This window comes from Chiloscyllium plagiosum, chromosome 22, assembly GCF_004010195.1.
Source record: "Chiloscyllium plagiosum isolate BGI_BamShark_2017 chromosome 22, ASM401019v2, whole genome shotgun sequence".
Lineage (NCBI taxonomy): Eukaryota > Metazoa > Chordata > Chondrichthyes > Orectolobiformes > Hemiscylliidae > Chiloscyllium > Chiloscyllium plagiosum.
In genome coordinates, this window is record NC_057731.1 from 41,716,284 (window position 1) to 41,731,761 (window position 15,478).

The following is a 15,478-nucleotide window of genomic DNA, read 5'->3' on the forward strand; positions in this document are numbered from 1 at the left end:
TCCACCTATTCACTCCACCCTCTCCTCCCTGACCTATCACCTTCATCCCCTCCCCCACTCACCTATTGTACTCTATGTTACTTTCTACCAACCCCCACCCTCCTCTAGCTTATCTCTCCATGCTTAAGGCTCTCTGCCTTTATTCCTGATGAAGGGCTTTTGCCCGAAACATTGATTTCGCTGCTCCTGGGATGCTGCCTGAACTGCTGTGCTCTTCCAGCACCACTAATCCAGAATTTGGTTTCCAGCATCTGCAGTCATTGTTTTTACCTCCTTCTATATAGTGTTGACCAGAACTCCATGCAATACTCTAACTGCTGTCTGGTTTATACACAAGGTACCAATATTTTGTGAACAATAGCATGCATAGAGGATTTATTAATGGATAGTGAGTATAATCGGGACATTTTCAAATTGGCAAGCAGTGTGTACTGAAATGCCACCGGGGCAGTGCTGGGGCATCAGCTATTTACAATCCACATCAATTACTTAGATATATTACTCTATATAATTATACCTAACTTTGCTGATGCTAAGCTAGATGGAAAGCACACAAAGAGGCTGCCCAGAAATATAGAGAGGCTAAATAAATGGGGAACAAAAGGCAGATGAAGTATAATGTGAAAAAGTGTGAAGTTACAGAAAATATTTCATTTTCAAAAAGGTATGAAACTTCTAGGTGTGATATTCAGGGAGAATTAAACGTACTCATGCAAGGCACACAGTTAGGATGCAGGTCCAGAAAGCAATTAGAAGGTCAAATGGCATTTTGGCCTTTATTACAGGAGAATTGGAATACAATGATAAAGAAATGTTATTTCAAATGTATAGGGCTTTGCTGAAACTATCATCTGGATACTGAGTAAGGTTTCAGTTTTGATATTTAAGATGACAGAAATGCACTGGAGAGAGAGAAAACAGCAGTTGGATGAATAATGGTGAGCCAGAGAGAACGAAAAGTTGCTAATAGGGTTCATTAGAGGGTACAATGGCTTGGCTCTGATGAAAACAGCCCAAATGATTACATGACCAGGGGTGTGGGGGTGGGTAAAGGACATGGAAGGCAGTGTTCAGGCTATAAAATGATTAAACTTGATATTGAGTCTGAAAGCTGCAGGGTCCCCAAGTAGAAAATGAGATGCTGTGTCCTTGGGATTAAAGGCTGTCCTATAATGAGAAGCTGAGCAGTTTGTGTCTTTATTGTCTGGGATTGAGAAGAATGAGAGGCCACCTCATTAAAATGGACAAGTTCCTAATGAAATTTGATAGGGTCAATTGTGGGAGATTGCTTCTGGTTGGAGAATCTAAAACACAATAGCAGTCTCAAAATAAAACAGATCATTTTAGACTGAGAGGAGAAGAAATTTCTTGACTCATAAGTATTGCAGATATTTCAAATTCTCCGCCCCAGAGTGTGTGTTGTGGAGTCGAAATCAGTGATTATATTTAAGGTTTGGATAGACAGATATTTGGTCTCTCAGGGAAGCAAGTAGAAAGTGAAGCTGAAACCCAAGATCAGCCATGATTGTACTGAATGGCATAGCAGGTTCGAAGGCCATTTGTTTCACTCCTGCTTCTATTTCTTGTGTTCTACAGTGCTCGTATAACCTGCATGTTCTGAAACTCAGAGGAATTCCATCTCTCAGTAGCAGTGAATCTGTGGAATTCTTTACTGCAGAAGGTTATAGATGCTGGGTCATTAGATATATTCAAGGTTGAGATAGACAGATTATTAATCATTAAAGGGAATCAAGGGTTATGGGGAAAAGAAGGGAAAGTGCCCGATGATTATAAGATCAGCCATCTCATTGAATGGCAAAGCAGGGACTGAATGAGCTGAATGGCTTACGACTGCTCCCATGTCTTATGGTCTTATATATCTGCTAAAAAGGAACATATCTAACTTCCACTTGCAACCATCCCATCTACCTGTTTTGCTACCTTCAAAAGGTTTGTGGACATGCAATCAAAGGTATCTCTATTCCTTTATACTTTCTAACATTCAACTGTTTATTGCTTATTCCTTACCTCGTTAACATCACCCCACACTTCTCTGGCTTGACATTCCATTTCCTCCCAACTGATCAGTCCATTGATATCTTCCAGAAATCTACACTTTTTTTCACTAATATATCTCAAAATATTTATATATAATCACACGTCACATGCAAATTTGCATGCAGTCAATTTATACTGGTTTCTTTTGAACTTAGCAGGCAGTGATTTATACGGAGCTACAGTTGAACTTCAGGCAGTTAGGCTGCAACTGGCCTTAAGGGTGCACTGATTTATAGTAACTGAAATTTTTAACTTTTAAAATGGAAAGCAGCATACATCATAACTGGGTTTGAGATTTCCTGTAAACACATCACAAGAGATCACTTACGATCCTGAAGCAAAGGAGGCTCACAAATAATGAATAAAATTCACCTGAAGCACGGAAAACAGTTGGTAACACATCTCCAGTATCTGGATGAACTGAAGACTAAGGAGACAAAAGGGTAGAGAAATAGGCATGACATTAACCACATCAATACTAGAGGCAACTGCCAAAACGCCAAGGTTTAAAAACAGATTACTTAGCATTCATCACCAAACTCCATAGCACCTGTATTGAGAAGTAATTACATTTGCTTTATTTGCCCCAACAAGATGAAAATATAAGACATTTCTAAGATGTATAAATTCACAAAGATTTTCAGCTACGCCAACACCATCTCAAGTGCTGTGTAAACAGAACACAGATGGTCAAGTGTTGCGACCAGCCTCTTGTAAGGAATTGTGTTATCACAAAGGTTAATAGAACGTTAGCCTTCATCACAAGGGGACTGGAGTTCAAAAGGGGAGCAAGTTGTTTGCACAGATACTCCATCTTATTTCCTCAGCTACAGAGGACTGAAGAATGATGTAATCGAAGTATTTAAAACCTGAAAAGGATTTGATTTGAAATATTATTTCCATGGGCTTGGGAATTAAGAACAAGAGGACGGAATCTTAAAAGTAAAGCAAGACTGTTTAGAAGCAAAATCAGAAAACACTTTCTCTACATAAAAAGGTAGCAAAAATCTGAAACACACTTGGGTAGCACAGTGGCTCAGTGGTTATAACTGCTGCCTCACAGCGCCAGGGACCTGGGTTCGATTCCAGCCTCATGTGATTGTCTGTGTGGAGTTTGTACATTCTCCCCATGTCTGTGTGGGTTTCCTCTGTGTGCTCCAGTTTTCTCCCACAGTTCAAAGATGTGCAGCTTAGGTGAATCGACCATGCTAAATTGCCCATAGTGTACAGGGATGTGTAGGTTAGGTGCATTAGTTGGGGGTGAATGTGGAGTAATAAGGTCAGGGTGGGTCACTTTTGAAGGGTCGGCGCTGACTTGTTGGGCCTAATGACCTGTTTCCACACTTTCAGGATTCTATTACTATCTTTCCTAAAAGTGTCTAAATACTAGAGCAATTGGACTTTCCAAGATTGAGAAAGAGACTTTTGTTAGGTGAGGCCATTAAGTCATATGAAGCCAAGGTAGGAAAATTAAAGGGAGGTACAGATCAACCGTGAACTAAGTGAGCAATGAAGCTGAATGATGTAGTTGAATAATCTTTTCAAATTGCTCTTACTTCCTGTTTCTAAGCTCAAAAATTCATACATTTATTCACTTATCCATATTTTTGCCCCTTTTTGTAAGTAGTTAGGTTTCAAAATAGACTAATAGTTTCCAGAAGCAGAATCTTATTTGGGTATAGGGGTCTCTCCTGTTGGCTTAGGAGTCAGTGAGAGATCCGAGGATGCCCTTTTTCGTGAAGGTCTGCTGTATCATGATCCAATCAGGCAATGGCAAGGCTAGCAGCAGACTTGTCTCAAGGATCAAGACCCCTGATGGTGGTATTCTCCCCCCAGCGAAAACAGCTGGTCAATCACAGATCAGCAGCTCCACTGAAGAGACCATGACTGCTGCCAGAAGGAGACCCAACCACCAACCTCGCACAGACCCACTACCCCAGGAGACCCCATGATCATCCAGTGACTTGAATCACAGGTAGATTGTATGGGGTGGAGGTAGTGGAAGGGTCAGAAGGGGTAGGTGGAATGGATAGCCAAGTTGAACTCACATTGGCTCCCACATTTTGCAATATTCAGTCCTTCAAGCAAGCACCTATCGTCTTTAATTGACCCTTTCCCCCTCCCCCCCTCACCTTAACTGGCACTTAAGGCCCTCAACTGGCAGTAGGGCAAGAAAATCTTATTCTACCTTATGAAAGCTCAACCACCTTATGATAAGTTTTGCTCACCAGAGTAAGTTTCAATGCTTGCTTAATCTGAAAGAGAAAAGGGGTAAAGAATTACAAATCAACTGGAGCAGGTAAAGTCAGTCATAAAAGTAATTATGGAATGAAAACCTATAATTATGGGCACATCTTAGAGTCTCACTTACCTTTTCATCTTTCACCATTTCTTTCAGACTTGGGAGGCTGCTCTGAAGCAGAGTTTGTGCATTTTCTATTTCCTTCTGTTGAGGAATATATAAAAAGCATTTAAAAAAAAAAGACAGCCCTGATTCTGTGATTTGAACCAACCATCTGTATCTACCCCTGATAACTTCAGCTCATTAAACTTTATAGTGTTCAAAATAATGTGGTATTGTCAAATCATTTTAATTCATCTTAACTTTTAGAATTTTTTCATTAGGTGATGCATTCACCAACAAGACATCAGGCCTAAAATTCTGCTCCGTTAAGTGGTAGGACATGGATTCACATCATGAGATTCCAGTGAGGAAAGGGGATTCACTTTGCCTCATACATCACAGCATGAGGACCTGGACAAAGATATATATTTCATCACAGATGGGAAGAAATAGGACCGGGAAATGCCCAAGGGATAGTATCACATCTCTGGCAACATTAAAACAGGAAAGGCAACAGTTTGACTGTTCCTCCCCACTGCATAAGAACGGTTGAGTAAATAGATTGAGCAAATAGAGGGAACAGAATTGTGTTCCTTTTCCACTTCAGCCAAAACAACTGATTTAATTCTACTTCTAAAGTGAACATTTCATCATCCTATCCCCTACATGTCAATACATATAATGTAGACAGCAAGAATGAAAGACAGATCCCTTCCCTCGACTAAGGTCACAGATCAAAAGAAAATGATCAGCAAGTTAGCATGGCTCGGCTAGATATGTATGTGCATTTTTGTTTGTAAAGGCCGTAAAATATTGTTGAGTGAGGTAAAAGTTCTAAAGGCATTAACACTCAAGTTAAATTGACGCCACCAATTCTACTGATGTAACATTCTGTGCATAAGACAGAATTTAGAGGAACTTTTAGAGGAAGCAGATGTATCTGTACGAGCTGTCCAAGATCTCTGTAATTATACCTGGTCAAATATAGTTGTACTTATTGTTTTCATACAATAACGCTTCTTGTTATCGAAAAATAGTATCACTTCCATAGGAACACTCCATATACACTGGTATATCTGCAAGTGCTGATAACTGGATAGGCCCAAGAGAAAACAAAAGCCACTGGGTAATAAACCATCCAATACCACAAATTGGCAAACACTATCAGCAGTCATCAGTTGTCTCATACAATTTTCAATGACTTTCTCAACAACATCAGTGCATATTGTTCTCTCTAAGTCTGCAATGTAGCAATCCTGGGGTGAACAATAATTCATAGGTCTAATCATCTTCAAGCTGCTTCATGAATGGCCTTCCTTTTGTAATAAGTCAGAATTGAGATGTGTGCAATTATCAGTGAAAGGTTCAGCACCATTCAAGCCTCCTTGAATATTGAAGCAAGTGTGTATTCAAATACAGCTGAAACTTTATTGCTGGAACAGCACAGCAGGTCAGGCAGCATCCAGGGAACAGAAGATTCGACGTTTCGGGCACATGCCCTTCTTCAGTATTCAAATACAAGAAGGCCTGGACAATATCTACATCTGGGCTGAAAAGTGGCAAGTAACATTTGCACCACACAAGTGCCAGGCAATGACCACCTTTAAGAACAGAACATCTAACCATCACCCAAGCCATTCAACAGCATTGCCTTCACTGAACCCCCGTTATTAATGTCATGGGGTTACCATTGACCAGAAACTGAACTAGCCACACAAATACTGTGGCTTTAAGTGCAAGTCAGAGACTGGGAATTCTGGAGTAACTCACCTTCTGAGACCCATATTTGTTTACCCATCTATATGGCACAAATCAGGAGTGTGATGGAATACTCTCCACACACTTGGGTGAGTACAGCTACAACAACACATGACGTTCACACCATCCAGGACAAAGCAGCCACTTGACTGGCATCACATCTACAAACATTCGGTCCCTCCACCATCGATGCTCAGTTGCAACAAGATGCACTACAGAAATATACCACAACCTCTTAGACAGCACCCTCCAAAAACATGACCATTTCCATTTAGAAGGAGGAGGGCAGCAGATAGATGGGAATGCCACCACCTGCTAATTGTCCTGCAGGCCACTCACTATCCTGACTTGGAAATAGATCACCATTCCTTCAGTGTTGTTGTGTCAAAATCCTGGAACTGCCTCCCGAATGGCATCGTGGCTATATCTACGCTAAATGGGCTGTAGTGGTTCGAGAAAACTGTTCACCATCACTTTCTCAATGATGACTAGAAATGGTAAGCAAATGCTGGCCCATCTAGCAATGCCTATATCCTGTGAATGAATAAAAATATTCAATGAATAGAGCATAAGCCATCTCAAACTTTACAAATAAAATTATGTTGCAGTTCATAGAAATATAGGCATTCCTTGCATTCCTTTGTGCTGGGTAAATGGAATGAGTATTTATAAAGCAGTTGAACTGTAACATTTCTTTCCACATGGTGAATAGAACAATTTGAGATTTTGGCCCTCAGATGAAAATACTCAAGGTGTACCTAATGCTGAGGCAAAAGTGATTTGTCAATAGGTTGAGCAGCAACTCAGATATAAAGTATCCACAACTGGATACCTGTTTTGTAATTAGCTTACAGGCATTCATTAGTAAAGTTTGCTTTAAAATAATCTACCTTTCCGTGGATGGAGTGAAATTATCCTGAAATAGTAATGACAGAATTGGTCTTTAATTAACACTAATTCAATATTGTTTTTAACTTTCATTGTCATGCTTCCGTTCTGCTGTTAATCTGGATGCAATTGATGATATCGATCAGTAAATCAGATGCTATATTATTTTCTGTCAACCTGAAGACATATGTTTCGAGCTTTGAACGTATTATACTGAGATAAAAAGATAGGCAGAGATTTAACAAGTTTGCAATTCGGCAACAGAAGGCACAACTATCAAAAGGTGAAATTATTAAAATCAGAGATGTTCACAAGATTACAAATTACACAGATCTCCCAGAGGTTTGTGGGACTCAAAAGATTATAAATATAGAAAGCAGCAAAGCTTTGATTTGACAATTGTCAAAATTGATTTGACAATTGGAAAGGGAATTTTAAAATGACGAAACATTAGAATCAGAGGCTAGGAATATTGTGGTGAGTAACTCACTTCCTCACTCCCTGAGGCCTCTCCAACATCTACAACGGCACAAGTTAAGAGTGTGATGGGATACTTCTCACTTGCCTGAATGGGTGCAGCTCCAACAACACTCAAAAAGCTGGACACATCTACCCCAGCCCACTTGATGTGCGCCACATTCACAAACATCCATTATCTCTACCTTAGTAGCCGCAGTGTGTACCATCTATAAAAGGCACTATAGAAATTCACTCAAGATCATTACAGAGCACATTCCAAACCCATGACCACTTCAAACTGGAAGAACACAGGCAGCTGATACACAGAACAACACCACCTGCAAGTTCCCCTCCAAGCCACACAGTATCCTGACTTGGAATTACATAGATGTTCCATCACTGTCACTGCCTCAAAATCCTGGAATTCCCCCCCTAATGGCATTGTGGGTCAAGCTACATCACAAAGCACAGCAGTTCAAGACAGCAGCTCACCACCACCTTCTCAAGGACTACTAGGGATGAGCAATAAATGTTGGCCAGCCAGCAATGCCTATGTCTTGAGTGAATAAATCAAATTCAAGTGAAAAAAGCACATATAATTAGTCGTAACTCTACTTGTAATCAATTTTGTTTTAAATTAAACTCTGCTTACATTTGATGCTAATAATGTTGTTGGATCCAAGATATCCAGCCATTGAAGCAACCTACGAAAGAAGGGCTGTAGAACACAATAAATTAACTTTAATAAATACAACATGAGCAAAACTAAACATATAAACAGTGACTGTAACCTATTATCAAGTTAAACATGGACAAGGAAACCTCCTGTTGATGACCAACAAACAGCCCCCCACTCTTCCTTCAGTGTCAGTGGGCCAAAATCCTGTAATGCCCTTCCTAATAGCACTGTGGATCTACCTACACGTAATGAACTTCAGCGGTTCAAGAAGGCAGCTCACTACCACGTTCTCAAGGGCAACTAATAATGGGCAATGAATGCTGACCCAGCCAATGAAACCCAAATCCCAGGAAGGTAGACATTAAAAGTGTTTTAAATTTTATGAACTTTGAACATTTTTTTTCCAAGGAAGAATATTTTTGAGCAGTCAAGACATGGCCATTCTATTAAGCTAGTTTGTTGTCAACAATTGTCAGGAACAATATTTCAAAAACAATTAAAAGTTTATACTCCTTTTTTTAATGTTTAAACAATTGAGAAGTCAGTAAAGTTTTGTTATGTAGAAAGTTGAAAGTAATTAAAGCAGCATTTTACTAAACTTCATACCAGTCATGATCATAGTTTTCAGAAGCCGAGTCTTTGAAAACAAAAATGGATTTAAAAATAGCATTGAACAATGTGGATTGTATTCAGGACGTGATGCACTGTGTTTTGATGTTGGAATATCTAGCCAAGGTCAAAGGTTGTCGTTATGGCAGAGTGCATTTCAGCAGCGCATGTATTGGTTAGGATAATGATTTTGGTTGCACAGCCAGCAATCTGGTCAGGAAGAAACAATTGCTGTTCCACTGTTCTGCTACATGTAGGCATCTTCACCCTCAGCACATTAAGATGGCAGTGGGCCACTGCCTCCTTTTAGCAGACATACTTAGTAAAACTAGGCACTTCAGGTTATTAAACGTGGATGCTCTGGTTTGAAACAGCAAGCAGCTGACTGTCAGAAGGTTTTTGAGCATATTAGGCTAGACTAGATTAAGACAGATTTTCGGCCTTAAATTATATTAGTGAACCAGATGGGTGTTCAAGACAAGTGATGATAATCATGAAACTGTCATTGAGACTAGTTTTCAATTCCAGTTATATTAACTGAATCTAAACTCCACCAGCTACCCAATGGATTAGAATGTGTGCGGCAAAGCATTAGCCTGGTCTTCCAGATTACTGGATCACTGCTGACTACAAGAGAGACCAGAGGGCTGGACAGGAGAACATGGAGGCTGAATGTGTAATGGTTGACCCGAGAAAATACTGAGGAACTCAAAAATGGATGACATTTTGGAGAAATATTAAAACTGTTCTTCGATTCTTTAGCAGGGAAGACAGTAACTCAGTTGTGACATAATCCAAAGGTTGCTCCTAGAAAGCTATCAGTAAAAGATTAGCTTTGGCCTACCAAAAACATATTGGTCTTCCACCGCAAGAATGAATTTCATGTCTTTATTTCCTTCAGCAACGTGGTCTCGCTTTCAATTCAAGGTCGAAATCATGACCCGCAATAGTGGTTTAATGTTGTAAATTGGCACTTGGATTACATGCTGAAGGACACCCTGAAGTGTGGTGCAATTACTGCAAAGGCTCAATGTGGATGAGGCCACACTGTAGGACTGGCTTACCACAGCAAAGTGAATGGTTGAAAGCCAGTTTTTAAAAAACCCTGGTGTTGTCTGAGGAAAACCAAACTGATCAATACTGTGATATGCAATTTCTGAACAGCACTAAAATAATAAAAGCAAAATAGAGTGGATACTAAAAATCCAAAAATGTTGGAGAAACTCATGACATCTGACAACACTTGTGGAGAGAGAGGAGAGTAAAATATTCTGAAGTCATATCGAACTTATTTCTCTCTCCACAGATGCTGCCTGACTTCCTGAAGTGAGGACTGCAGATGCTGGAGATCAGAGCTAAAAAATGTGTTGCTGGAAAAGCGCAGCAGGCAGGCAGCACCAAGGAGCAGGAGAATCGACGTTTCGGGCATAAGGAGGGCTTATGCCTGAAACATCGATTCTCCTTCTCCTTGGATGTTGCCTGACCTGCTGCGCTTTTCCAGCAACACATTTTTCAGCTCTGACTTCCTGAAGTGTGCGGAAATGAATCTTTCTACAGCTTACAAACGCATGGCATTTTTGAAGCAAAGTCAAATCATGTTCTTCAGAGTGCAAGCTAAGAAAGCAAATACAATAGCCTAGGTTCAAAGTTTGTGAGAAGATTTGTAGCTCGGGTGCTCGTTGCTGTGGTTCTGTTCGCCGAGCTGGAAGTTTTTGTTGCAAACGTTTCGCCTGTTGGTTGATGGAGTTTGTGGATGAGTGCCATGCTTCTAGGAATTCCCTGGCTGTTCTCTGTTTCGCTTGCCCTATAATGGTAGTGTTGTCCCAGTCAAATTCATGTTGCTTGTCGTCTGCGTGTGTGGCTACGAGGGATAGCTAGTCGTGTCGTTTCGTGGCTCGTTGATGTTCATGGATGCGGAAGTTTAGCTGTCTTCCTGTTTGTCCTATATAGTGTTTTGTACAAAATCCCATGCAAGGACTATATAGGACAAACAGGAAGACAGCTAAACTTCCGCATGGCACTCATCCACAAACTCCATTAACAAACACATAGACCTGGACCCAATAGACGGCCACTACAGCGGACAGCTGAAACTGACAACCAGAATTGGCAGGGACAAGCCACTATAAATGCCGGAGGAAACACCACAGAAGCGCTTCACAGGAGGCTCCCAAGCACTGAGGATGTCGCCTAGACAGGGGACGAAACGTTTGCAACAAAAACTTCCAGCTCGGCGAACAGAACCACAGCAACAATAGCCTAGGCTTAGAAGAATGAACGTTGCAATGCTTTAATGCCAGGATAAGAGATTATTTTGAGATGCCAGTGTGGACTGGGGTGTGCAAAGTTAAATATCACACAACACCAGGTTACAGTCCAACAGGATTATTTGGAAGCACTAGCTTTTGCAGCGCTGCTCCTTCATCAGGTCACTGTGGTGTATGGAGGATAAGAGATGGCTGAGTGAGATTTCTGCATGGGGACGGTGATTTTGAGTAGTTTGAAGGAAAAGGTACCTGCTAAATGGGACATTTGCTGCATTATAGTAGTCATTTAGGGGCTAGTATTTCACGAAAGCACTGAACAGGTTAAAACATTTGTTAAACCAATACAAATACCTGCTCTCTTCTCCACTGGTTGCAACTGACCTCCATTGGATCCTAATATCTCTCTTCCCAGAGTCAGACTTCAACCCAGAGCCTTCCCACAACCGCCATCTTGAACTGAAAGTGAGGCCACATAACTGAAGGAAACAAAGACATGAAGATTCAACCGCAATTGGAATCATAGTAACACGGCAAAGCGCCTTTAACCTCAACATCGCTGTGCAATTCCAAAATTTAGAGAAATGAATAAATTCCAAATCTTTATCAAGCGGGAAAAAAATTATTAGAACCAGGCACAGCGACACCGCGCGGCCGGGAGGAGAGCGAGCAGCGACACCGCGCGGCCGGGAGGAGAAGGCGCAGGAGTCGGGGGTGGGCAGACAGGCTGCCTCCATGCGGGTTCTGAGTGTCGGTGAGGGCCGGGCCGGCGGACGGTGTGTGTGTAAATGAAGTGTCGGCCGGTGCGTGGACGGTGCTCGCTTCCGCAGTCGGGGTGGTGAGAGCTTGACTATGTCGTTGAGGTAGGTCGGGGCCCCGGAGGTTGGGGAGAGCGGGGTTAGGCGGGGATCAGAGCCGCTGTCGGCCCTCAGCAGCCGGCAGCTGGTTCACAGAGACCCCTCCCCCAGAAAGGGAGGGAGTCAGACTGTCAGGAGGGAGCAGAGATTGAGGGGGAGACCATGGAGGGGAAAATCAGGCAGGTGTGGAGGGAGACCAAAATCTTCAGGAAATGGAACAGAGGACAAAGTGAGAAACTCAGAAAGGGGATGGGGGTGGGATTTCCAACAATCTAGAAAAAGATTGAGGAAACAGTGCAATCAATGGGAGAGAATGATAGGCAGCAAAATAAAACTCTAGTGATTTGAAGGGGGAGGGAGGAATAACTTGACTCCCTGCCCCCCCCTCATCTCGGGGAAAACCAAAGATCATTTGGGTTATTTGAGAAAGATCCACTGCCAGTTCAAGAAAACTGGGGTGGGGTGGGATTTGGTTGACGTTTCTGGTCAGTCAGAGTGACACAATCCAAATAAATCCATTCACAAAATAAAGGGCTGTATGTGTGTGTATGCGTGTGCGCGACACACTCTCAGAGACCAAGCACTTAATGTGTATCTCTGTGGAAAATCAACCTTGTTGGCCAGTTTTTTGTGAATTGTGGTTTTTTTTTCTAAACTAAAGAAAGTTAGATTGAAAGATGAGACTTGTGACATTCTCCAAAAAGATATAAACAGGTTAAGCCAGTGAGCAGAAATTTGACAGATGGAGTATAACGTCAGAAAATGTGAGGTTGAGAATTTAGCAAGACAAATAGAGGAGCTGAATTTTATTTAAATGAAGAAAGACTGCAGAAAACTGCAGCACAGAGGTATTTGGGAGTCCTTGCGCATGAATCTCAAAAAACAACAAGCATCAAAGTTCAGCAGGGACTGTGGAAGGCAAATGAAATGTTAGCCTTTATTTCAAAGGGAATAGGGGAGAAAATAGGAACATCTGACTAAAACATTACAAGGCACCAGTCAGACCACAGCTGGAATACCTTGGAACAGTTACCTTCTGTGATATTTGTGAATTGATAACAGGTCTTTTGTGGTGCCACTTGTGAAATATCTGTCATGTTTTAAACTTTACAGAAATATTTTCAAAAACAAATTCTTTGATTTTGTTGTTGACTATGCCGGCTTGATCCCAAAGACAATATGTGCAATGTATTACTTATATCATTGCAAAAGAGTAATACTGCAGATGCTGAAATAAGAACCTGAAATAAGAACCAAAATTGCTACAAATGTTCAGGCCAGGCAGAATCTGTTTTTAGTGTCTTCAACCACAATCTGTGACTTTATAGCCCAATTTATCCCTGCTGCTTACTATTAACATCAGTTAAGGCTATCTACTCTCGTTCATAAGGAGTTCTGGAGAAGGTGCCAGGAACAGTGCCGAGCATGTCTTAAAAAGAAACAACCTGATATGATAGAGCTACAACTCAGTGGATGCAGCTTGCGCTAGACCAAGCAAAATGATCCCCAAACCATTGGGTCAGATCAGTGGTCTGCAGTGCTGTCATGTCCGTCACTTGAATGATGCTGGAGAATTAAACAGTTAACTAGAAGAGGACTCTCCACAAATATCCCCGTCCTCAATTGTGGGAAATCTCAGTTTGCCAGTGCAAAGGACAAAGTTTGAAGCTATCTTCAGCCAGATATATTGCTTGAGTGCATGATGCATTTCAGCCTACTGAGATCCCTAGCAACACACATGCCAATGTGATACAATGTGTTTAATATCAAGAAATGGCTGAAGGCACTGGGTACTGCAGTAGTCTGGCTGTAAAACTGAATAATTGTCTCCCTCAGCCATCTGCATTCATAGCCTGGATATTCCAGTAAAACTATGACATGTCATTTACCTGAATATTTGGTTGCTTGAGTATGGGAACAAATCCAATTTAACCAATTACCACCCTATCAGTCATCAGCAAAGTGATGTGAGATGTCATCAACATACAATGAAGTGACAAGTTTTACTCAGCAAAATTTGTGAATGGATAATCAGTTTAAGTTCCAGTCGGGTACTTGGCTGTTCACTTCATTACATCTTTGGACCAAAATATGACAAAGGAACTCAATTCTAGAAGTGCGTGTGATTTCTCATGATGCCAAGGCAACGTGTGATCTAATGTGTCATTAAGGAGTCCAAGCAAAACAGGAGTCAGGATATATGTGTCCAGTGGTTGGAATCATGACCAGCACAAAGGAAGATGGTAGCTGGAGGTCAACCATTTCAACATCATTGCAATGAATCCTTGTAGTGTGGCAGACTCAATCATGTTCAGCTACTTTATCATTGATTTTTTTTTCTCTCCACCATAAGATCAGACATTTAGATATTGGCGGATAATTGAGACTGCACAGAATTTGAGGTAGTTCATGTTCAGGTTCATTATCACCCAGACAACATTTAGTTTGGGCTGACAATTAGCAAGTAACATTCTCATCATGCAAGTGTCAGGCAATGACCATCTAGCCTCTTAACTTGACTCCTTCAATGTTGTTACCACCACTGAATTGCCCACCGCCAACATCCTAGGAGTTAGCATTATGCAGAAACTTAAGTGGACTGCCATATAAATACTGTGGCTACAAGAGCAAACTAGAGCTAGGAAATCCATGGCTAATGAGAGTCCAGAGAAAGTATATTCCTTTTAAGGTGAAAGGAAAGGCTGGTAGGTATAGGGAATGCTGGATGACTAAAGAAATTGAGGGTTTGGTTAAGAAAAAGAAGGAAGCATATGTCAGGTACAGACAGGATAGATCAAGTGAATCCTTAGAAGAGTATAAAGGCAGTAGGAGTATACTTAAGAGATAAATCAAGAGGGCAAAAAGGGGACATGAGGTAGATTTGGCAAATAGAGTTAAGGGGAATCCATAGGGTTTTTACAAATACATTAAGGACAAAGGGGTAACTAGGGAGAGAATACGGCCCCTCAAAGATCAGCAAGGCAGCCTTTGTATGGAGCTGCAGGAGATGGGGGAGATACTAAACGAGTATTTTGCCTCAGTATTTACTCAGGACATGGAAGATGTAGAATGTAGGGAAATAGATGATGACATCTTGAAAAATGTCCATATTACAGAGGAGGCAGAGCTAGATGTCTTGAAATGCTTAAAAGTGGATAAATCCCCAGGACTTGATCAGGTGTACCCTAGAACTCGCATCCCCCTGTAAAAACGCCATCCCATATTCCCAATTCCTTCGCTACACCTCCTCCCACCCTGCCCCCTGTAAAAACGCCATCCCATATTCCCAATTCCTTCGTCTCCGCCACATCTGCTCCCAGGAGGACCAGTTCCAAAACCGTACAACCCAGATGGCCTCCTTCTTCAAGGACCGCAATTTCCCCCCAGACGTGGTCGACGATGCCCTCCACCGCATCTCTTCCACTTCCCGCTCCTCCGCCCCTGAACCCCGCCCCTCCAACCGCCACCAGGACAGAACCACACTGGTCCTCACCTACCAACCCACCAACCTCCATGTACAGCGGATCATTCGCTGTCATTTCCACCACCTCCAAACGGACCC

At 41.7% G+C, this 15,478-nt stretch overlaps 2 protein-coding genes across 3 annotated transcripts in view; one reads left to right on the top strand and one right to left on the bottom strand.

The window, feature by feature from the left end:
• The window catches only part of sfxn4 (sideroflexin 4), a 27,377-nt gene extending 15,815 nt beyond the window's left edge, over positions 1 to 11,562 (bottom strand). The window contains exons 1-5 of one of the 2 annotated variants that reach the window (XM_043712865.1): positions 11,444 to 11,562; positions 8,160 to 8,225; positions 4,430 to 4,504; positions 4,287 to 4,313; positions 2,431 to 2,485 (exon numbers count right to left, since the gene is read on the bottom strand). In XM_043712865.1, coding sequence (XP_043568800.1) covers positions 2,431 to 2,485; positions 4,287 to 4,313; positions 4,430 to 4,504; positions 8,160 to 8,225; positions 11,444 to 11,449 — 229 coding nt within the window. In that variant the 5' untranslated portion in view covers positions 11,450 to 11,562. Of the gene's footprint in view, positions 1 to 2,430; positions 2,486 to 4,286; positions 4,314 to 4,429; positions 4,505 to 8,159; positions 8,226 to 11,413 lie in introns of both variants that reach the window. The other variant, XM_043712864.1, reaches the window with a different exon arrangement.
• Positions 11,563 to 11,849: 287 nt separating this feature from the next.
• Positions 11,850 to 15,478, top strand: part of gpam (glycerol-3-phosphate acyltransferase, mitochondrial) — a 94,058-nt gene continuing 90,429 nt past the window's right edge. The window contains exon 1 of the mRNA XM_043712857.1: positions 11,850 to 11,922. The gene's annotated coding sequence lies outside the window, so the exon portion shown is untranslated. The remainder of the gene's footprint in view (positions 11,923 to 15,478) is intronic.